At 31.1% G+C, this 20630-nt stretch overlaps 1 protein-coding gene across 2 annotated transcripts in view; it reads right to left on the reverse strand.

Moving 5' to 3' along the window:
- Positions 1–2759: 2759 nt before the first annotated feature.
- Galphao (G protein alpha o subunit) overlaps positions 2760–20630 on the reverse strand; it is a 79157-nt gene continuing 61286 nt past the window's right edge. For both annotated transcript variants that reach the window (XM_036363138.2, XM_036363142.2), the window contains 4 exons: positions 8980–9108; positions 8763–8892; positions 6971–7124; positions 2760–6857 (listed from right to left, as the gene is read on the reverse strand). In XM_036363138.2, the coding sequence (XP_036219031.1) occupies positions 6670–6857; positions 6971–7124; positions 8763–8892; positions 8980–9108 (601 nt within the window). In that variant the 3' untranslated portion in view covers positions 2760–6669. The remainder of the gene's footprint in view (positions 6858–6970; positions 7125–8762; positions 8893–8979; positions 9109–20630) is intronic.

Genomic DNA, 20630 nt, shown 5'->3' on the forward strand with positions numbered 1-20630 from the left:
ATACATACTTGCCACATTTTTAAACGCTCCTACACTATTCTTCTAAATATTCTGATTACACTTTCAACTTTTCTTTAAAGGCAAAGTAAATCAACTATTTTCAATAATCATGATCAACAAACTCTATATGTACGTATATACTCGTATATATGAGTGTACCTATTTATATAAATAAGTTTATATATATGCACACTAGATAATTCAATAAATCAGTTAGTTGAGAAAAAATTTTTGGAAACTTTTTTTGTGTGCATGTGTCTGTGTGCTTTTGCCGTGTTAATGCTTGTTCTATTTTGTTGATTTACGTTGAAATTGTGGCATGCTGCTCGTAAAGCAATCCACACCCATAATTTTAGTTTCAATAATTCTTATGCCTGTGTATGTGTCCGTATGTTTATGCAACTTCTCATTTACACCGCTTTCAAAACATGTTTATGTGATTTTTATACTCCGCTGCATCAAATAGTTTACAGTAAATAAATTTGGGTTTGAACCGTTTATTTATGACACGAAATTCACTGGCTGCAACGATGAAAAGTGCACTCACATATGTTTGTATGTATGCACACATGTTTAGTTGTAAATATTTTGACGATTTTCATGTATGCGTGTGTGTGTGTGCTTAGTAAACAACTAAAGCAAATTATTTTAGGCTACAAATTAGATTTAACATCCATACTTTGTCTACCTAATACATTTTAAATATATTTATTTCATTATCTTTTCATTTTACGTTGCATTTTTATGCAATCTAATTTCACTGCACACACATTTTATTATTACTATGTTATTACTAAATTTGAAGTTAAGTGATTCTCTTTTTTACTCTCTCTTTTATGTACTTATGTGTATGTATGTGTGTATATTTAATACGATTTCACACTATCAGTTTTCAAAGATTTTTATTATTACAAATTGTTTTTCTTCACACTTGTTTTTTCTAATTCACTTTATTTCAAAATTATCGTTTTTTTTTAGTAAAATTTATTTTAATTTTTTTATAAATAATTACAGCTCAAGTTGTAGGCTGATTCTGTTGACTTTTATTCACTTCCTTTGTTACCAGCTTCTTTGCTATCTATTCTTTTATTCATAAACTACTTTTTACGTTCGCTGAGTGAAAATGCAGAAAGTGGAATTTTAAGTTTAAAGGTAATTAAATACAATAATTTGTTTGTATTTATGTATATGTGTATGTGTCTTTGAATATCATTATTTTTTCTCGTTACTGTTAAACTGAAAATAAATTAGTTTTGTCTTAACCATACATTAATTATGCACAAATAGTTATATGTATGACATGGCATATGATGAACCTCCAATGAGTTTGAGTTGGCTGTGTTGGCTTTTGTTCATCCTAGAAAGTTGCGTATACGACATGGCATCCCACACATTTTTTCTCTTCCTCTTACGCTTGCATAAACTTTTTCACTAAAACTTTGTGAAGATGGAGTTGGACGATGGCCGATTATAATTTGTAACCCACAATGGTGGTGCACACATTGTTGTTGTTCTTGTTGCTGTCGTTGTTTGTACTTGTTGAAATTAAAAAGTTTCTAGAAAATTAGTGCTATATGTGGCATATATGTTGGTATGCGGTTGGTTTTGTCCCTGAAAATCATATTTTATTGTTGTTGTTGTTGTAATACAGTAAAAAGGTAGTGAAAGCCTAGTGACATCTTTAGCTACGATTTTCTCTTTCTTAATATGTTCAGACAAATTTTTGAGATACAAAATAAAGAATTGAATAAACAACACAACTCTAAGTAGCTTAGTGTCTGAAATATTTTCAAAATTTTTTTCTGCCACATCAATTGAGCGATGTTATGAAACGCGTAAAATTATTAAAAGTGATAAGAGATCTATAAGCGATTGGTTCGTCTCGATGACGTAGTTCATTTTTTCTTCTTCTTTATTTTCAAGATATTTCACAAATTTTAAAAGAAAAATTTCCGAAACGAAAAAATAAAATTATTTTTTACACAAAAAAAGCTATACAGAAAAAAAAATTTATTTTACATTTTTAATACAATGATAAACTAATTGAACATGATTAAACGTGTGCAATGAAATATTTTTTTATAAAAAATAATTAGTTATCTCCAAAAATATATATAAAATATACAAAAAAAAAAAAACATTAAAAAATATTAAAATTAACTCTTTAGTTGTATTTTTTTAAATTAAAAACACAAAGCTACTTTAAAAGTCAAAATTATATCCTTGATTTTCTTTGTTTTATATTAACACATTTTATTTTAATGTAAGAAATGTAAGAATGACTTCCTTTTATTTTGCAAAATCACATTTATTAGCTGTTTCAATAAGTCCATTAATATCAATAGTATTATTACATAGTATGATAAAAAAATGTTTCAATTTGGAAAAAATGATCTCATTGCTTTTTGATAAAAACTTAAAAAAAGACACTCCATCTAGTATTAATTTCTTAAATCGAAAAGTTGAATATTGTGTAACATAATAGACGAAATATGATTTTTAAATTTTTTTCATAAAAAATCAAATAATTTTTTTTCAAATTTAAACTTTAATTTCTTCAAAATATTTTTTATTATGACACAAAATAATATTTTTTATTTATATATTTATTTATCATGTTACATATCATAAAAATATTATCATTATTATTTAAATTATTGAAAATATTAATAAATTTAATTTTGTAAAATGACTTGTTTTAACTAAAATAATTTTAAAATGAAAAGAAAAACATTCCTCTTTAAATAAAAAACACAATATTTACAAAATATTGAAACACTAAAATAGTTGGCGTAAACACGTTTATTATTAACCCATAAACATTTACTACTACCCTCAGCATGTGGTAGTGGAACTCATTAATATTACGGTAAAATTTGTGTTCACACCAATTTATCTATTACCTATTATAACTAAATTTTATTGCAAGCGAAACATTTGCAAAATACTTGTTGCACACTTAAATGATATTTTTTAAATACATATTTATTTAGGCTTTATTTAAAACTGATTTTTGGTACAATTGCAACTTACGAGTATGTGGATAATACGTAAGAGTAAGTATATCTGTGCGTAACAGTGTACATTTTATTTATTTAAAATAACTTAATTACGATAGCATCGAATATATATATAAATATATATATTTATTTATATATATACATACATATATAGAAGAGAAAAGAATAGAGAGTAAAATAGGGACTTTTAAAAATTTTATACAAAATTAAAAAAAATGAAGAAGTTTATAAAATATTCGATAAGTATAGGTCAACAAAATAATAACAATGCGCTTATATTGTTGAAACGCGAAATTTGAAGAAACTCAAGAGAGCGATGGCAACTTAAAGCTAAACATTTATAAAATTAAGAAAAGTGTACAAATTTCGATGCAGTTTTTATAAACTAAATAAAGAAAAAAAGGTATAAAACATAATTGTGATTAGTTAAAACAGTTAGTGAATAACTGTAGGTAAGCAGTGAAAATAAGAAATTAAGAAATCAAATCAGTTGCTCTGAGCAGAAAATCGTAACATTTTACTAGACAAAAATTCTTTATAGTTAAATATTTGACATGGCATTCATGTGATGTTGTGTAGTTTCTAAATTCTTTACATAATTTGCTTAATTTTTTAGAACATTTTTGAATTTTATTTAATAAATTAAACTAAAACAAAATATTTTAGTGGTAGTTATTTTGCAAAACAAAAAGTCAAATGCAATTAAAAATGCATGTATGTAAGTAAGCGTGAATCATTAAAAATATAAATAAAATATAAAAAAGTAAAAAAATAAAAAAAAATCATTAGTCATTACATTGAAAAATAAATTCAATTATAACGAGCTGGCAGCTCATACGCAATACATATACATTTATCATAATACATTATACATACATATATATCATAAACAATAATAATTATAATCATTAATAATAATAGTAGTAATCATAGTACAATATAAACAATTACACACAAAACGTGTTAAATGCCATTTTACTAAATACATAAATATATTTATTTTAATTTATTATACATTTTAATTTTAATGGTTGAATATGCATTTAAGTATAAATCTCACGTTTATATTACATTCTGTTTTAAATGTATTTTTTATTGTTTTTATAACTGTACGTATGTTATGCAATTGTGATGTACGGTATTGTATGTGCGTGTGTTTATGCGTGCTAGAAATATGTATGTACAAACAAAAATTTTAAATTAAAACAAAATTTTGACTGAAAGGTAGGCCGTGGCAGCGCAATAAATAGAAAAAGATCGTGTACCGCATTTTTATGAATCGCAAATTTTTGTATGAAAATATTTGGAAATATCATATCAAATATCGTCCGGCAGCTCTAGTTTACACATAAAAATTAAAAACCTTCAAAACATGCAGAAAATATTGCAAATAACGCTAACTATTTTTCAAAATATTTAACATGGTGATAGAGTATTATAAATATTTTAAACTCTAAGAAAATTTTAAAAAATTTACATTTTTATTTTGAAATATTGAATTTAATTGGACTTTTCAATTTTTTTTAAAGGAAATTTTTAAACGAATTATTATAAAAAATGTATCTACAGTTCATTAACCAATTCGATTAAGACGAAAAATTTTATTAGTACAAATCTTTTATGTTTGTTTCGTCTAACTTCAAATATTGCAAAATTCATTCACATAATTTCTTCTATTTGACCAGTGAAAATATTTTTTATGCATATTTGATCACGTTTTAAATGCTGTAGACATTTCATAAACATTTTCTCACGAAAAAAGTGCTTAGAAATTCGAAATACGCACTAACCCGTATACATTTTTTAGGTTATGTCGATACAAATTACTTTGATTTAAGTAATGCATATTGCCTTTATATTATAAACATATTTATGCGCTCTTAGAAGATCATATTTATCAATCATAACCGCTAACAAATGCTAAATGCACTCAAAATGCTAGAAAAAAATTAAATTTTTTAGACAGTTTATTACATTTCTTTCTAGAGATTAAAAAGTTGCCAAAAGAGTCGACGACAACAAAACACAATTTGCACAGACCAAAATAAACCTAACCTTATTAATACAAAGGATAAAAAACAAATGATTGAACCGGTCTGTAATTGAACATATTAAAAAAAAAAAACTATTAATCAAAGAAATGTATATATTATATATATGTATACAAAATATTAAAAAAAAAAAAATAATAATTCCCTTGAGTTGGAAAAAATTATAAAAACATTTTTTAACAAAAATTAAAAATTTTTCAGCACAAGTCAAATTGTGTCGTCTATCATAACATAACAGCATATTTCATATTTTCTTTTTGTATTAAAATTTAGCATAAATAATCTCTAAATTATACATTTGTGTGTTCGTTTATGTTTGTGCTACTTTTAAGTTATGCATTTACGCATGTATGTATGTGGTAGTGTGCGTGTGTCCACCCCAACAGCGTACTCACTAACAAATTCAATCAATCTATTTAAATTATATATGTACTTGTATATTGTGTCAATAGTTTAGCAAATGGTCAGTTGTTTTGTTGTTGTTGTTGTTGTGTTGCCTAAGTATCAGCCTAATGTAGTTTATACATATACAGTAAACTAGTGTAGAAGTAGTGGTGCGTTTTCTCGAAATTGAGTTTTCTGCTTTTGATTTACTTCAAATTCTGTACGGTTTACTGTTGATCTAATATGTTCATACATACATACTTGTACATATATGTATGTGTATATGTACTTAGTAAACGGCTTTTTTACAATGTTGCGGAATTTTACATTACAATGACCTGGTTTTTTCGCCTTTTATAATACTATATAAATTTATACTTTTGGTTTTGTGTTGCCAGTTTTTAATCTCAATTATGATTTAATTAATTAAATTTTCTGCATTATTAGAGTTTTTTTTGTTTTACTGCTTTAACTGCTTTCTCTGCTTCTACTACTTCATTTTATCATCGTTTTTTGTTTTTGTTTTTTTTAGTAAGCTTAATTAGTAATAATGTTTCTGGTGTGTGTTTATGTGTATGTACGTGTGTGTGTGCGTGTGTGTGCGTTGGTTTTTGTTCAATTTGCTTGACTAAAATGTACATTTCGCTCCTTCACTGCTGTGTTACGCTTTAGCTTACGCTTTCGGCGCCAATTTGTTTAATGCAACGCCTTAACAAATCATTTAATCAGTTATCCATCACTCACCGCCATCGTTGGCATTTACATGTATGTATGTACATAAATTTCTGGTAATTTAAATTGGTATCGATTATTTTGTAAAAATAACTGTAAAATATTGGAATTAAAAATATTTTTAACAATACTTTTAAATTAATTTAACTGTTCACCAGCACATTGTATGCTGTAAAAATATATAAATTTGTCATTATCACTGACATGAGCTCAGTAGTTGAGCTTAGTTTTCTTAGTTTTCGAAAAATGTTCGCATATTCGAAAGACATTTTCTGATGAAATTTTTTTTAGTAGTAGCTTTAGCACTGGCTGCACTTGTGTCACTTCTTGTTGTTGTTGTTATCATAATTGTAGTTGTTGTAACTGAAGCGGTGGTGATGGAGTCCGACAATGATTTTTCGCCATGCGTTGCTTGGTTCGTTTGCTGCGCTGTAATTAACTGCTGCTGCTGCTCTTACTGTTGTTGTTGTTGTTGTTGCTGTTTAATACAAACCGCAGCCGCGCAGATTGTTGGCAATAATGACATCGGTAACAGCGTCGAAAACAAACTGTATATTATTTGTATCTGTGGCGCACGTCATGTGGCAGTAGATTTCCTTTGAGGTTGATTTGTTTTTCGCTTCGAATTGAGCTTGAATGTAAGCAGCAGCTTCGCTGTATTCTTGACCTCCTGCAAGTGGAAATATCATTGTTAAAAATAATATAAATACAGTTATTACAATTTATGCTGCTTTAATTTACAAAATAACTGTTTGCGGCTATTTAAATCGTGGTGAAGTTTACCTGTATATTCAGGGAAGCAGATTGTCAATGGACTCTTGCGAATCTTCTCTTCAAACAAATCTTTCTTATTCAAGAACAATATAATAGATGTATCAGTGAACCATTTGTTGTTGCAAATCGAATCGAAGAGCTTCAATGACTCTTGCATACGGTTCTGTAAAAAGAAATAACAATAAAAAAGTCAAAAAGGGTAGAAAGCTAAAAATTAAAAAAATTTATACTTGTATATTCCCGGTTAGCAATATACTGAAATTTTCGACTTTTTAAATATAACAAGGGAACCTTCAACTTATTTTAGTTAAGTAGATTTTGGTATGTAATCAGATGCGGTTCATATTCGATAAGAATTTTAGGCTCATACTATTTTTACAGGGTGTATTAAGTTTGCCATGATGTTTGTAACATTGTCAGAGACCCTATAAAGTATATACATAAATGAACAGCGCGACGAGCTGAGTCGATTTAGCCATGTCCGGCTCTCTATATACGAACTAGTCACTCACTTTTTGAGATATTGATCTGAAATTTTGCACTCGTCCTTTCCTCAACAAAAAACTGCTCATTTGTCTCAACGGGTAATATCGGAGTATTATATCATATAGCTTCCATACAAACTGAACGATCGCAGTAAAGTCCTTGTATGGGAAGCTTTTTAAGAGATATCTTCAAGAAATTTGGCTTGAAGTATTGTTTAAGGCAATGGTGTAATCTCTGAAAAAATTGTTCACATCGAATAACTATAGCATATAGCTGCCATATATCTTTTGTATTTGTGAAGGGTATTATTGCCTCGGTGCAACCGAAGTTAAAGTGTTTTATTGTTTTTCTTTTAATATAATCTGTATTCGAGCAGGTATTTTTTGTTCAGGGTATAAAAAAAACAGATGGTCGGTTCGTGGAACGTGGAGAAATCGTAAATATCAATACTTTGCAAATTTACTCGAATATCCTGAAGTGTATTGCTAACTTGATCAATAGGTTGGTGATTATTGCAATGGTAACAGTCCTTTAACTCAGTCAAGAAGGCTAATTGCAGCTTTGTTGTTATAGATGTCCACGTTGTTGTGAAATAAAACCTTGTTACGTTTTCTAATATTTGTTTCGAGTTGGTCAATTGTACAAAAATATATCAGGTAAAGTCCTCATAAATTATAGGTTCTCCGTCAATGCCATCTCTTTTTAGCAATCGAAGGTAATTTTTGTAGACGAAATTTATTTGCTTGATGCGCAGTGTGGGGTTGCGCGCCGTTACCTTGTTGACATGTGGGCAGACATAGTGAGTCAATATATACGAACTAGTATTAATATTAAATATATTAATATTGCCCAATGTTTGCTTCGGGGCAAATGCCATTCCAATCAATCACATTTTGATCATTCATGGATCTAATGGCTAATAATAACTCTAAAATTTGTTCGAAACCGAATTAGTCTTGGCTTTTTAGGAAGTCGACATTTTAAGGAAGCCAGTGAAGAGGGAAACAAGAAAATCGGACGCAGTATACTAAGAAATATATTGAAACATAACCCGTTATGTCGTTGTTGTAGCGATAGAAAGCATTCCCAAATATTTTCGAAGAATGGTACTGAGTTGATAATTATTGGTTAGAGAAAAATTCGGGTCCGTATCTATTACACGATTGACGTTGTAACCATAATAAGCTTCGGAGGAAGTTTGAACTATGTTATTGAAAACGTCATTGTTAAAGACACTTCAGCATAGACATTATCTTATTGTAAACAACTTTAGAAAAAAAAACCATATTAAAAATTAAGTGTTATACCAACTCACCGTAGTCTCATCTTCATGCAAGACCTGATCATACTCAGACATTGCAACACAGAAAATGATCGCTGTCACATCTTCGAAGCAATGTATCCACTTCTTTCGCTCTGAACGCTGACCACCGACGTCAAATAGTCTATGAAAAAAATGCAAAAATATATAATTTTTAGTAATAAATATATAAGATTTTCGAAGATTCTACATAAGCGGGTTGGTTACTCACTTGAAATTGAGATTTTTAAATGAGAAATGCACTTCAACAATACCGGTCGTCTTGACACGCGTGCGTAGAATATCCTGTTCGGTCGGCTGATAATCCTTGGCACCTAACCGATCCAAATCGTCGAGGAAACTGCAAGCAAAAAAAGAAAATATTGTGTTGAGTAAAAAATTAAGCAATATTGTTTGTTTAAATATTTGCTATAATTAGTTCAAGTTCTAGGGGAGATTAATTCTCTTTCACTTTCTTCTTATCAAGTGGATTTAAATTAAATTTCAGCATTGGCAACATGAGTCCGAGCCCTTGCACGTGTGGGAGAGTTAAGTGCAAAACCAAATCAAAGCCACAAATTCAATAAGTATCAGCCCTAAAGTGGCTTTAATACAGAACCAAGCCAGCACCACAGTGCTGCTAAGCAAACATATTTTGCAATTAGTAGCTGTAGGTATGTATATACGAGTATATATTGGGTGTACAACGCATTGGTGCCACAACAGCGAGACCACAATGTTGCTAATAACACTTGATGAAGGCGGTGCCAGCACTTGTGGGAATGCAATTTTATATGTATGGATATATTTTACAGTTAGCTGCGGAATTGAAACGCGTGTGGTGATACCTATAAATAGTTACGTGTGTTGGACATGTCAAGGGTGCATACAGTTTGGACAAAAAGTCGAATTTATGTGTCCGAGCTATGGATGGACCGAATGATTTTGATATTATATATATATGAGACAAGTATATATATCAAATCGGAATGAAAGAAATGAAAAATTTCAGTCAAGTAGTAGATGTCTTAAGCTTTAAGTGCTGTAAAAACAGCGAGGTACTCTAAAGAAAAATCAGGGTTCTATAGAGTCTTCTTTGACGGCATACAATAAAAAGACCGTTTTAAATCGAAATTTTAGAATTGGCAGCAAGGGTAAATGAAAAACCTTTTCTTCATTAAAAAAATATTCAGTCTAAGAATTTGAGAAGAAACTGAGTTGAAATAGGTGCGTGTATCTAGGAAACGGATATTGAACTCTCTATTATAAAGGAAGGCTGGTCCATGGTATTTTAGACATAGGTTTTCGGTAGCAAGGTAGCATAATTATTCTTGACATAGAAACAGCTGTCTTTCAAGCAATTATTTTCAATCCACAAGCTCATTATTGCCCAAATCATTTCACTTATACAGAGATAAAAAGCACAGTTTGGGAAAGAATTGACGCCGCAGCTGAACTGACACGAAAGGAATCTGCATCTTTGCAACAAAATAATACTGCTTTGTTAGCTTGGATAGATCCTGTAGAGTACATAGTAGGATCTATGATAAGCAGACTTCGTTTATTCATAGCCTCTAAAAAGCATACACATCTCTCCTATTGATCAGTTACTAGGTTGAGCCATCTGCCAGACCATAACTGCGATAATTCGGCTGGGTCAGTCTTCCAAGGCCGAATTCCAATTGAAAGCCAATTAGATAAACTCTTCGTTCCTTGGATTTTCTACAATCGATTTCTTGGTGAATTCGGAAATCACCTACCATGGTAACTGAAAGATATCAGACAACATCCGAGCATATACTGCATAACTGTTCAAAGCCGATTAGAGAAACTCTCCGTTTCTTGGATTTGGATTTTCTGCAATTATTATATATAATGGATAAATGTTTAACGACCGAACCAGTCATTTAGAGCCAATGTAAAATTTCTGGCACCCCCACTTGGTTATATTGAAATTATTTGCCTGCGTCTGGACAATTCTACAATTTAATATTTACTTTAACAAATTTTTTGCTTTTCCTTTTGTTTGTTCTTCTTTGGTTTTATGTTTTCCAAATTTATATTAGTTTCCCAAATAGTTATTGCTAAAGGTGTGAATTTGGCCCAAGTATAATATAAACGAAGCAACCATAATTGAGCAGCCTTGAGAATAAATTAACCTAGAACTATTTGCTGTCAACGAGTAACAAACTAAGTGATGCTAATTTTTAAAGTTGCGAAAATTCCTCCTCTGAGTAAAACAATGAAATTTTCTAGAATGCTGCAGCATATACAAATTGTATATTAATATTTACGTGTATTTATGTGTGTACATAAGAAATTAGCAACAGTCAGTCAGCAAGTAAACAGTTTAGTTCGATATCAGTTCGAGGTATGTCGTAGGGACTAAACTTCAACAAGCGCTAAGCTCGTAAATATAATATATATCGTAAGAAATATATAGCCCTTTTAGTGTCATCGCAACTTTGCCGGCCTAGTTTAAACTTAAAACTTTAAGCGCGTTTTTCTCGAAACTGTCTTTTTCAAAACTATACCCACGATTTCTCAGGTTCTACTAGACCGCTTTACTTGAAATTTTAAGAGAGTCGTCTTTATAGACTTGTCTATGCCCGGAACCATATCCCCAAACTTCAATTTATAATACAATATTTTTAAAACATTTGAAACAGTCTAAAAAAGTTATAAAAAAAAATGGTTTTTAATTCAGGCAGTCGCCATTTCGTGAAAGTTTTTTTTCCGTAGTTCCAGACATTGCGACATTATTCTAGATTAATTTTGTTTTTGGTTTCATATCACTAGCTGAAATCGTGTGTATGGTCACGTGCCAATTTTTCCAGAAACCCCAATGCATCAGCTGCTAGTTTTTGAAATTTTGAACTTTTTCTATTTTATGATATTTCTGTATCTTGTAACATTACAAAATATAATATAAATAACTAATAAAAAATAAAATGCATAATAAATATGTAAATTGGCTGTTTTTACAACACTTCAAAAATTACCTGAAATTCATGCCTCTTGCCTAGAATTCCCTTCTTAAGCTTTTTTGATTTTTATCGGAGGTTTCCGACATTACCAGATACCGTCTCAGCTGTTACTGCCGCTAACTTAGATTTTAGCAAAAAAAAAACTTTCTATGTACTCCTCTTCCCTTATCTCGATATCTTCAATAAAAATTGTACAAATACACTGACATTTATAACAATCAGTTCATATCTACCTATACTAAGATATTTAAAAAAATATATTTAAGTAAGTAAGTTAACTGCACTTATAATTTCCTTCAGGACTTCACGTTCAAAGTATTTATTTTTCAAACGCAACCCGCACGAACTCGTAACTTAGCAGTGCAAAGGTATTTTGTATAGCTTATATTCTCTATCTCATCTGTGTTTCGATGTACTTAGATTATATAAGCCATCTTCGATTTGTCACTTCTATGCTAGCTATTTTTGAGTTGTCAAAAAGATAAAACGCCAACTTCGGCTGCTCTGAAGTTGTTATGCTCTGCACAGGTATATTTCTTATAGCAAGAATATTTATAACTAAATCTGAAAACGTAAATGGGCAAAGGTTTGCATTCAACGGAAAACGTTTTGCTAGTTCTTTCTAGTTGTTTGATATAAACAACTTTCAAGTTGAATTAAGGTTACTTAATAAGGAAAAAATATCTTTTATGCAGATATTTATTTTTATTTTGATTGGTCAGATTGAATATCGTTCGGAGATTGCACGGTTACCTTGAACAATAATCCGTGCCAAATTTCGTGAAATTATCACAATTTCAGATCGATATCTCAAAAACTTTTAGACTAGTTGACATATATGTAACATTTGGTATATAGACAGAAGGATATTTATATATATATACTTCATAGGCTGTCCGACCAATTACTATACCCAGTTCAGAGAAATATGTGGATACGTCGTTCAAGTGGCATAACTTAACCCTATAATAAGAATATTTAATAAATTTAGAATATTCTATTTATGCCAGTTGTTTGTTTCATTCGCCACTTTACAAGGCTTAAAAATTTGCTCACAATTGGTGCAAGGACTAAACTTAAATTAAATACTAAGACAGTCTCAGTCACATTTACTGTTTTTAGTCCCAAAAATACCAAATATAATTCCCATGAAGCATATAAATGTCTGCAGTGGTGCCCAAATTGAAATCATCTAAAGTCACCCGCATTGCTAACTCAGAAAGTAAAAGTGAAGTGAAGTAAGCGGAAAGTTTTATTAATATTAAATAACACTAAAATCATACTGCGAAAGTCCAATATATGTACATATACATATTCGAGTACTGGCGTGCAAATATGTATGTATGTATGTTTAAGAGTCTTTCTTACACCCCATCGTAAGCTCGTTAAGCTCTGCGTCTGCACATTGCTGCAATTGACTATTGCTATTACTATTTCTTAACACACTTTAAAAGTTAATACACATTACACTTGAGCAATAGCAATATTACATTGCAAAAGTCGATGAATAAGTGAGTGGGGGAAAATAACTGAAATCAATTTGCACTATCATGAGAATTGCGACATCACGCTAATTTGAATGCGAAGTATTTTGACAGAGCAGTTAAACAGACTGCGCCTACTACTTACGAGTATATCATATGGTACTAAAATATACATCTGTTATGTTTATATTTAGGCCTAAAAAATTTATGAGAATGAAATAATTTATATAGCTGTTTCCGATCCGATCTCTGCTTTTATCCTGTTAAATGCTATATAAGATAGTCAGGGATGTTGTGGAATCCAAGACAGATTTGCGTAGTTGTCAGAATGGCAAACCAATTCTGATTTTCAATGGTGTCACAAAATCTGATTGGATTTTTGTCTTTTCGAACATATGCAAAACCAATATTCGAATCAGCTGTTTACTAATGTGACAAAACTTGCTAATGAATAAATTTGGAAGCGTTTCATAGATTTAATATATTGAATAAATCTACTAAAGTTTATAATGAGTTGCGCTATTTTAGCTTTTATTTTATTGAAAAAAAAGGTACGAAAAAATTAAAAGGAAGAAATTAAGAGATCACAGTAATCCACTTGATGCACCAGGGGAATTGCATGTGAAATTTGGCTTGCATTATCTTGTATGTTTGTATACATGCTTATTTTACAGATTTATATCACAGTTAACCACAAGACGGTTAGGGAATATATTTTGTGTTTGTGAAGACTGCAATATTTCAAATTTTTCTAATCACATTTTAAACCGATTTATAGCAAAGTCTTATTCCACTAAACAGAGACCGAGATTATCTCCAAACTTGTTGGCGATTTGATGTTGTCCGACAAATGGTGGTTCCAAGAATTTTAAAAATATATCGGAATTGTTTTGAATTTTCATGAATAGCTCCTGGTAGTGTTAGGCGGGTGATTGATAGTGGTAATAGAAGTACAATATATCGTATTTACTTGTACTAGATGATCCACAGCATTTGAGCCACTCTGGTCGCCAGATGTCGCTAAGGTATAAACTCTATAGGATTGCCACACTCCTGGTAGTGCTATGCGCGTGATTAATGGTGATACTTGAAGTACATGCAATTCTTTAGGCGATCAGAAGTGTTTAAACGGAGAAATATACCGGAAGGCGTGACATTGCCTCTCAAGGAACAATTTTTTATACCTTTGCCCAAGCCACAAAGTTTGTAACCCCAGAAGGAAACGACGGAGACCAAATAAAGCATATATATAAATGGTCAGCGTATCGAGCTGAATCGATTTAGTCATGTTCATCTGTCTGTCCACCTGTATGTACGCGACCAGTTGGATTTTTTTAAAAATCGATCTGAAATTTAGCATACGTTCTTTTCTCCTTAGGAAGCTTTTTTTTGTGCAAGACAATGCTACAATCTTCGCACATATTGTTCAGTTCGCACCACTATAGCATATAGCTGTCATACAAAAGGACCGATCCAAATCAAGAAAAATATGTTTTTATACGCTTATATGCTATAAGAAATGCATCTGTGAAGGATATTACAGCTTCGTTGCAGGCAAACTCCCAGCCCACATAGATACTACGGCTGTAATCATGGAACTTTCTAATTTTATTGCAGCTTAAACAAATGCCATTCGAAAGAATTGTAGTTGAGGAAACTGCGAAAGATTGTGGTGAATCGATAACGCCCAATTTAAACGATTTTAAAATTTTATTATTTACATAAAATTTAGAGTTAAGCGGAAATCAATTGAATTTTATAATTTGAAAATTTTTTTCAAATAAATTAAAAACAACAACAAATTTAAATTTAAAGCATTTCAAAATTATTAATATTTTTTTTGCAGCAGCGATTTGTTACTCGATATTACTACATTCTTCGTTTTTGAAATAATCGCTGTAAAAAAAATTTCCGTAGTCTTTTTTGTTTGTCTCCAATTTATTTGACTGACTTCTTGCGGCTACCAAACTTCACAGTTCATTTGAAAAATATTGCCAACAACAATAGCAAACCATGAAAGCTATTACTAATAGATAGCATGCAACATGCAATTTACCAACAACAAAACTCAACTAAAAGAAGAAGAAGACGAAAATGGAAAAACACAATTCAACACAATTTTCAGTTTGATGGCATTTTTCGAATCTCCAACAAATACGAGTAAAGCATTTCGAAGTTAACATGCAATTTGACATTTTCTATCGTTGATCGTAATTTAGATTTAATGTAGCCCTAGTTGAGTGGCGGACAGTTGCTGGTGGCAAACAAGGGCAAATTGGAGGCTATGAGGAGGGGTAACCATTGTAACACTTCCCCTGCATTCATACTTGCATTTATGCACATATATTATGTAACTGTATATATGTATGTACATATATATGTGCTTGCGTCCCATTGTAACGGTGCAAAAGCTAGTACTTGCCAACTTCAATTGTTTCATGATTTTATTTGTTCGTAGGCCCTTTTTACGGTAATTTATTAACAATCTGTTGCCCTATTAGCACATGCATACACACATATATATATATATCCATCGCTGTGTAGGTGTAAAAGCATTTTAGTGCATATTTGCTGGCTAATTTTGTGGCTAACTGTGGAATTAGCTGCTGGTGCGTGGTTGAATGCACACGTACACATACATACCCACACACACACATACACAGATACTAGAAGAGATATATTGGTAGTGGGCATGCAGTTACAGCCAAAAATTACACGCATGTACTCGTATTTAGATTTATTAGAGCGCGCAATTGACTAGTGCACCAACATACCGGTAATTCGGGCTTCGATAATATCTAGCTTAAATAGATACAAAGTGTGTATGGCAATTCGACGCTAATTGAAGTTTCACATTTGTGTTGAAATAGTATGAAATGCAACTGTTGCAATCACTTTGAAAATAGTTATTGCATTATGTACTCGTTTTTACTATACTCATATAACATATACTATGTATGAGTTATTTAGAGCTTAGCTGGGCATAGCTAATAATTGTTTTTTTTTTTGTAGTTGGCTTTGAGGAATTATATTTGTACCACAATGTGGCAACATAAATATTTATATATGTATAAAAAATTGAAATTTTATACATATGTGTGTACATTCTTCCACACGACATCAAAGTTATAAAAAAACAAAAAATTAAATTTAAAAAAAAAAAAAAATAACATAAAAAAAAACTTTAGATTCGGTTGCGCCGAAGCTATAATATCCTTTCCAAGTACAAAATATTCCTTACTTTGATCGGTAATTTTGCATGGCAGTAATATGAAATAGTAATTACATCATTGCCTTAGACAATACCCCTTGCCAAATTTCGTGAAGATAACTCGTCAATTGAAAAAACTTTCCATACAAGCACTTTACTGCGATCGTTCTGTTTTTGTGGCAGCTATGTGCTTTAGTGGTCCTATTTCGGCCGTTCTGACAAATGAACAGCTTCTGGTGAGAAAATGACGGGTGCAAAATTTCAGATCCATATCTCAAAAATTCGCGTATGTACAGACAGACGGATATGGCCACATCAACTCAGCTCGTCATTTATGTATATATTTTATAGGAGCTCTGACGTTTCCTTCTGGATGTTATATAAATTGTGGTAGATTTAATATACCCTGTTCAGGGTATAAAAACCGTATTTACAACCCGATTCGAGCCTTTCTAGGATCTAGGGGGCACTAGGGGGCGCTAAATTCAGATTATTACAAAAAATTCTATTTATAATCCGATTTGGCACATATTCATATATATTATATATTTCAAAGAGCAAGGCAAAAATGAATGCAATCTAGAAAAAAACGATTAACTTCGGCTGCACCGAAATTGTTATACCCTTCACAGTAGCATTTCATATAGCGACTATATGCATAACTAAATCTGAAAGCGTAATCGGCCAACGGTTTGGATTCAAAGGAAAACGTTTTGCTAGTTCTTTCTAGTCATATTGTTTGATCTCATATGCAAAAAAATCCTTATCTAGATTTTGATCGATCAGTTTGAATGTCAGCTATTTGCTATAGTGGTAGGAAAACCTACCGTCGAAGTCGGATCACTCCTCACCACGACAATGCGAGCTCTTACACATCGACTGAAACAACTGCATTTTTGAGCACTCAAAACATCGACTTGATGAGTCATCCACCGTATAGTCATGACTTGCCATGGAATGACTTATTTTTATTTCCGTACATAAAAAATAAATTGAGAGTTTTTCGATACTTGAAAAGGCGGTTGTAGCGTTCAGAACGGAGATACCTCAATCAGAGTGGTGAAAGTGCTTCGACAATCGGTTCAAACGCATGCAAAAGTGTATAGATCTTAATAGAGAATGTTTTGAACAACAATGCAGCAATTTTCGATGATTAACATTTGTTTTTGTTCTTTAATCCCGAAATATAAAAGGCAACCCTCGTATGTAGTACTTGTATATGGAAGCTGGGGTAATTTGTGGATAGATTTTAGATTTAGTATATTCAATATTACTTTTTCACTTAATTTGCCTAATATATGTATTAATTGGTATTATATATCATTACCAGAAATAGGAACTCTCTGAATTTTATTAAAAAACTTAACAGATTGACCAATATAAATATAAGGTACAAAGTTGAGCGAATGTTTGAAGGTCCGAATATTAGGTATATGGGGACTAGGGTCAGTGTGGCCCTGTTTTCATCCATTTTAAGCAAGAGTATACATTGTTATTAGAAAGAAATTCTTATTGAATTTAATTAATACTTCTTGCATATTGACCGAAAGAGGCGGTATAAAACCTACAGGAAGTTCGAAAATATTTTTATAAGTATATCGGAGTCAAAGGAAGTATTGAGCCGATTTTACCCATTCTTGGCGCAAGGTCTTGCTGTCATCACAAAAATATTGTGCCCAAATTTCAATACTACATCTCACAGATTGACCGATATGTTCTGTAAAAAATTAGCCATATCTCCTTGAAAAGTTATAATCCGACAATTTTTCTGCGTAAGGTGAAATATCTTTAGGGGCATTATTTGTGCAAAGTTTTATTCTGATAACTTCATGGAATTTAATAGTTTTTTATTTGGGAAGTAGGCGTGGTTATCAATCGATTTAGCCCATTTTTACAGTGTTTGGTAGGAAGTTTTGGGTAACCTCACGCACCATGATGGGTCATATGATGTGTTGAATGCTGCCAAATTTACAGACTTTGGCCGAATACAAATCTTGGTCCGATCCGGTTACGTAGATCTGTCTGTCTTGAATAAAGGTTTGGTTGATATCAACAGTCGTGGTCAGGTGTGGGAAGCAAGAAAAACCTCAATAACTAATAGAACTAAAAGAATAATTTTTAAATAACATAAAGACTCAGCATTTTTGAAGAAAATGATTTATGGGTTCATTTCGATGCAAAATATAAGTTGTAACTTGTAACTTTAGATATCTTACTTTTTATACCGAATAGTGTTTAGTTGATGTATTTCGTAAATACATTTGTAGTTAATATATTTGGTCCTAACTATTTTTAACGGTTATGCTTTATGGACGTATGGTGTTCTTATCTTCCAAATGCAATTCAATTTCCTCATTTAAATTGCATTTATTCTGTTATTCTGTATGATATCTGATAGCTAGCATCTTAAGTATTTTAGTTCACATTACTTTAAGCGGAAATTACATAAATATCTATGTCTGACGAAGCAAATTAGAAATGTAACGACCCACATAAACATTACATAACTTTCTAACCAAATGCCGTTAGTATGTCTAAGCAAATGACAGTTGGTCGGCAATTTAGCTATGCATAACTTAATAACAGTACTTAAGTTAACTGCACTGAGGTAGTTTGAGGTAGTTAGAGCAAAACTGTAAATCAACTATGAAGAGATGGAAAGTGTAATAAAGCAATCGTAAGGCTTTATTACATAATATTGCATACAAAAAAATATTCAGTGAAAATATTGGTGAATGGGTAAAGAAGTAGGAAACGAATGTGTAACTGAATTCTGGGACTAATAACGATTATGCATAATTAAGAAAATTTTGTATTAAACAATAAAGTCGTCTGGAAACTCTTAACAATAAGTTAGATAAAATTTAATATTATTGAAGAACTTTTGCATATTCGAAAACAGAAGCCACATTTAACGTACGCTCTTTACTACAAACTTATTACTCTTTGGTAGACAATAGGCAATTCAATAGCCTAGCGCAGTTAAAATTGTGTAGGGCTTGTTTTTCGGATTCCCTTCTGACCCAACATAATGAACGACTTACTTCTTAAAATAATCGTGCTTTATATATTTAATTTTGGGAAAGACCATAACATCCAATTTATACTTTTAAGACTTGTAAGAGGCTTAGGTTCGCATTAGAGAATGCAACGATTGATATCAGGAAACTAAATATCAAAGCAAGATCCGCATATTTAACAACCGTGCTGTCAGTTTTGTAAACTTCAACTTGCTAAAATGTGAGCAACTTGGGACCATAAATACAACAATAATAATGTCAGTCACGTAATACAACAAACAACTAAACCGAATGTTATTAAAACCGAGTAAATAAAAACAAGATGTAAATAAGCTCACAAAACAATCTCGACTTAAGGGGTTACATGGGTTTCACGATCCTAAACGTTTTTTTATTGTCATATTTCATTCTATAACATATTATCGTATAACAGAATATTGCACTAAATGCTCAAGTTCATAATGTGAATAATAGTTTTGGAGATACAGCTTTGAAAAGTTGCGCGCTCGAGTACAGTCACTTAAAACATTCAACGCGTTTTTCTCGAAACTGGGTTTTCAAAGTCGGTTGCCAAGACTTCTCGCGAACTACTCAACCGATCTTAATGCACTTTTACACAAGTCTTCGAGATATAATTTACAAGGTCTTGAACGAAGGATTTTTTTTTTTTAAAACATCGAAAAATGTTCACTGAAATTTGCATTTTTTTGTAAAAAAAAAATCTGTCAAAAATACAATTTTCACTTTTTTCCGTTTATGGTCTTAATTTAAACGCTTATTTTTTTCTTTCTTTGATTGTTTTCCAATGAAAATTTCACAGAATCTTTGTAAAATATATATCTTTGGATTAATAAAAACTTTGAATAAAATACTTCATTTTTTGTACAAAAAAAATATTGAAAATACGCCGTTTTTTTTAGGCGAGGAAGCCTGTTATCTGAGTGTATTTCAGTCAGGGTTAGCTGCGGGTCAAAACGCCTCCTTTACGTTAAAATGTGAAGAACTTTGCGTTTCAGATAACGATCTACGACTCGTACTTCTGAAACGCGTTCCGACAAAAACGTTTATTGTATCTAAAATTGTTTTGTTGACAGTTTTAGTGTCAATCAATTAGGAAAGGAGGCCGGCGTAATAACTATACTAGAGGACTTTATGTTGTTTGGAGGATAAAATATCTAATT

Source organism: Bactrocera oleae, chromosome 4 (assembly GCF_042242935.1).
Source record: "Bactrocera oleae isolate idBacOlea1 chromosome 4, idBacOlea1, whole genome shotgun sequence".
NCBI lineage: Eukaryota > Metazoa > Arthropoda > Insecta > Diptera > Tephritidae > Bactrocera > Bactrocera oleae.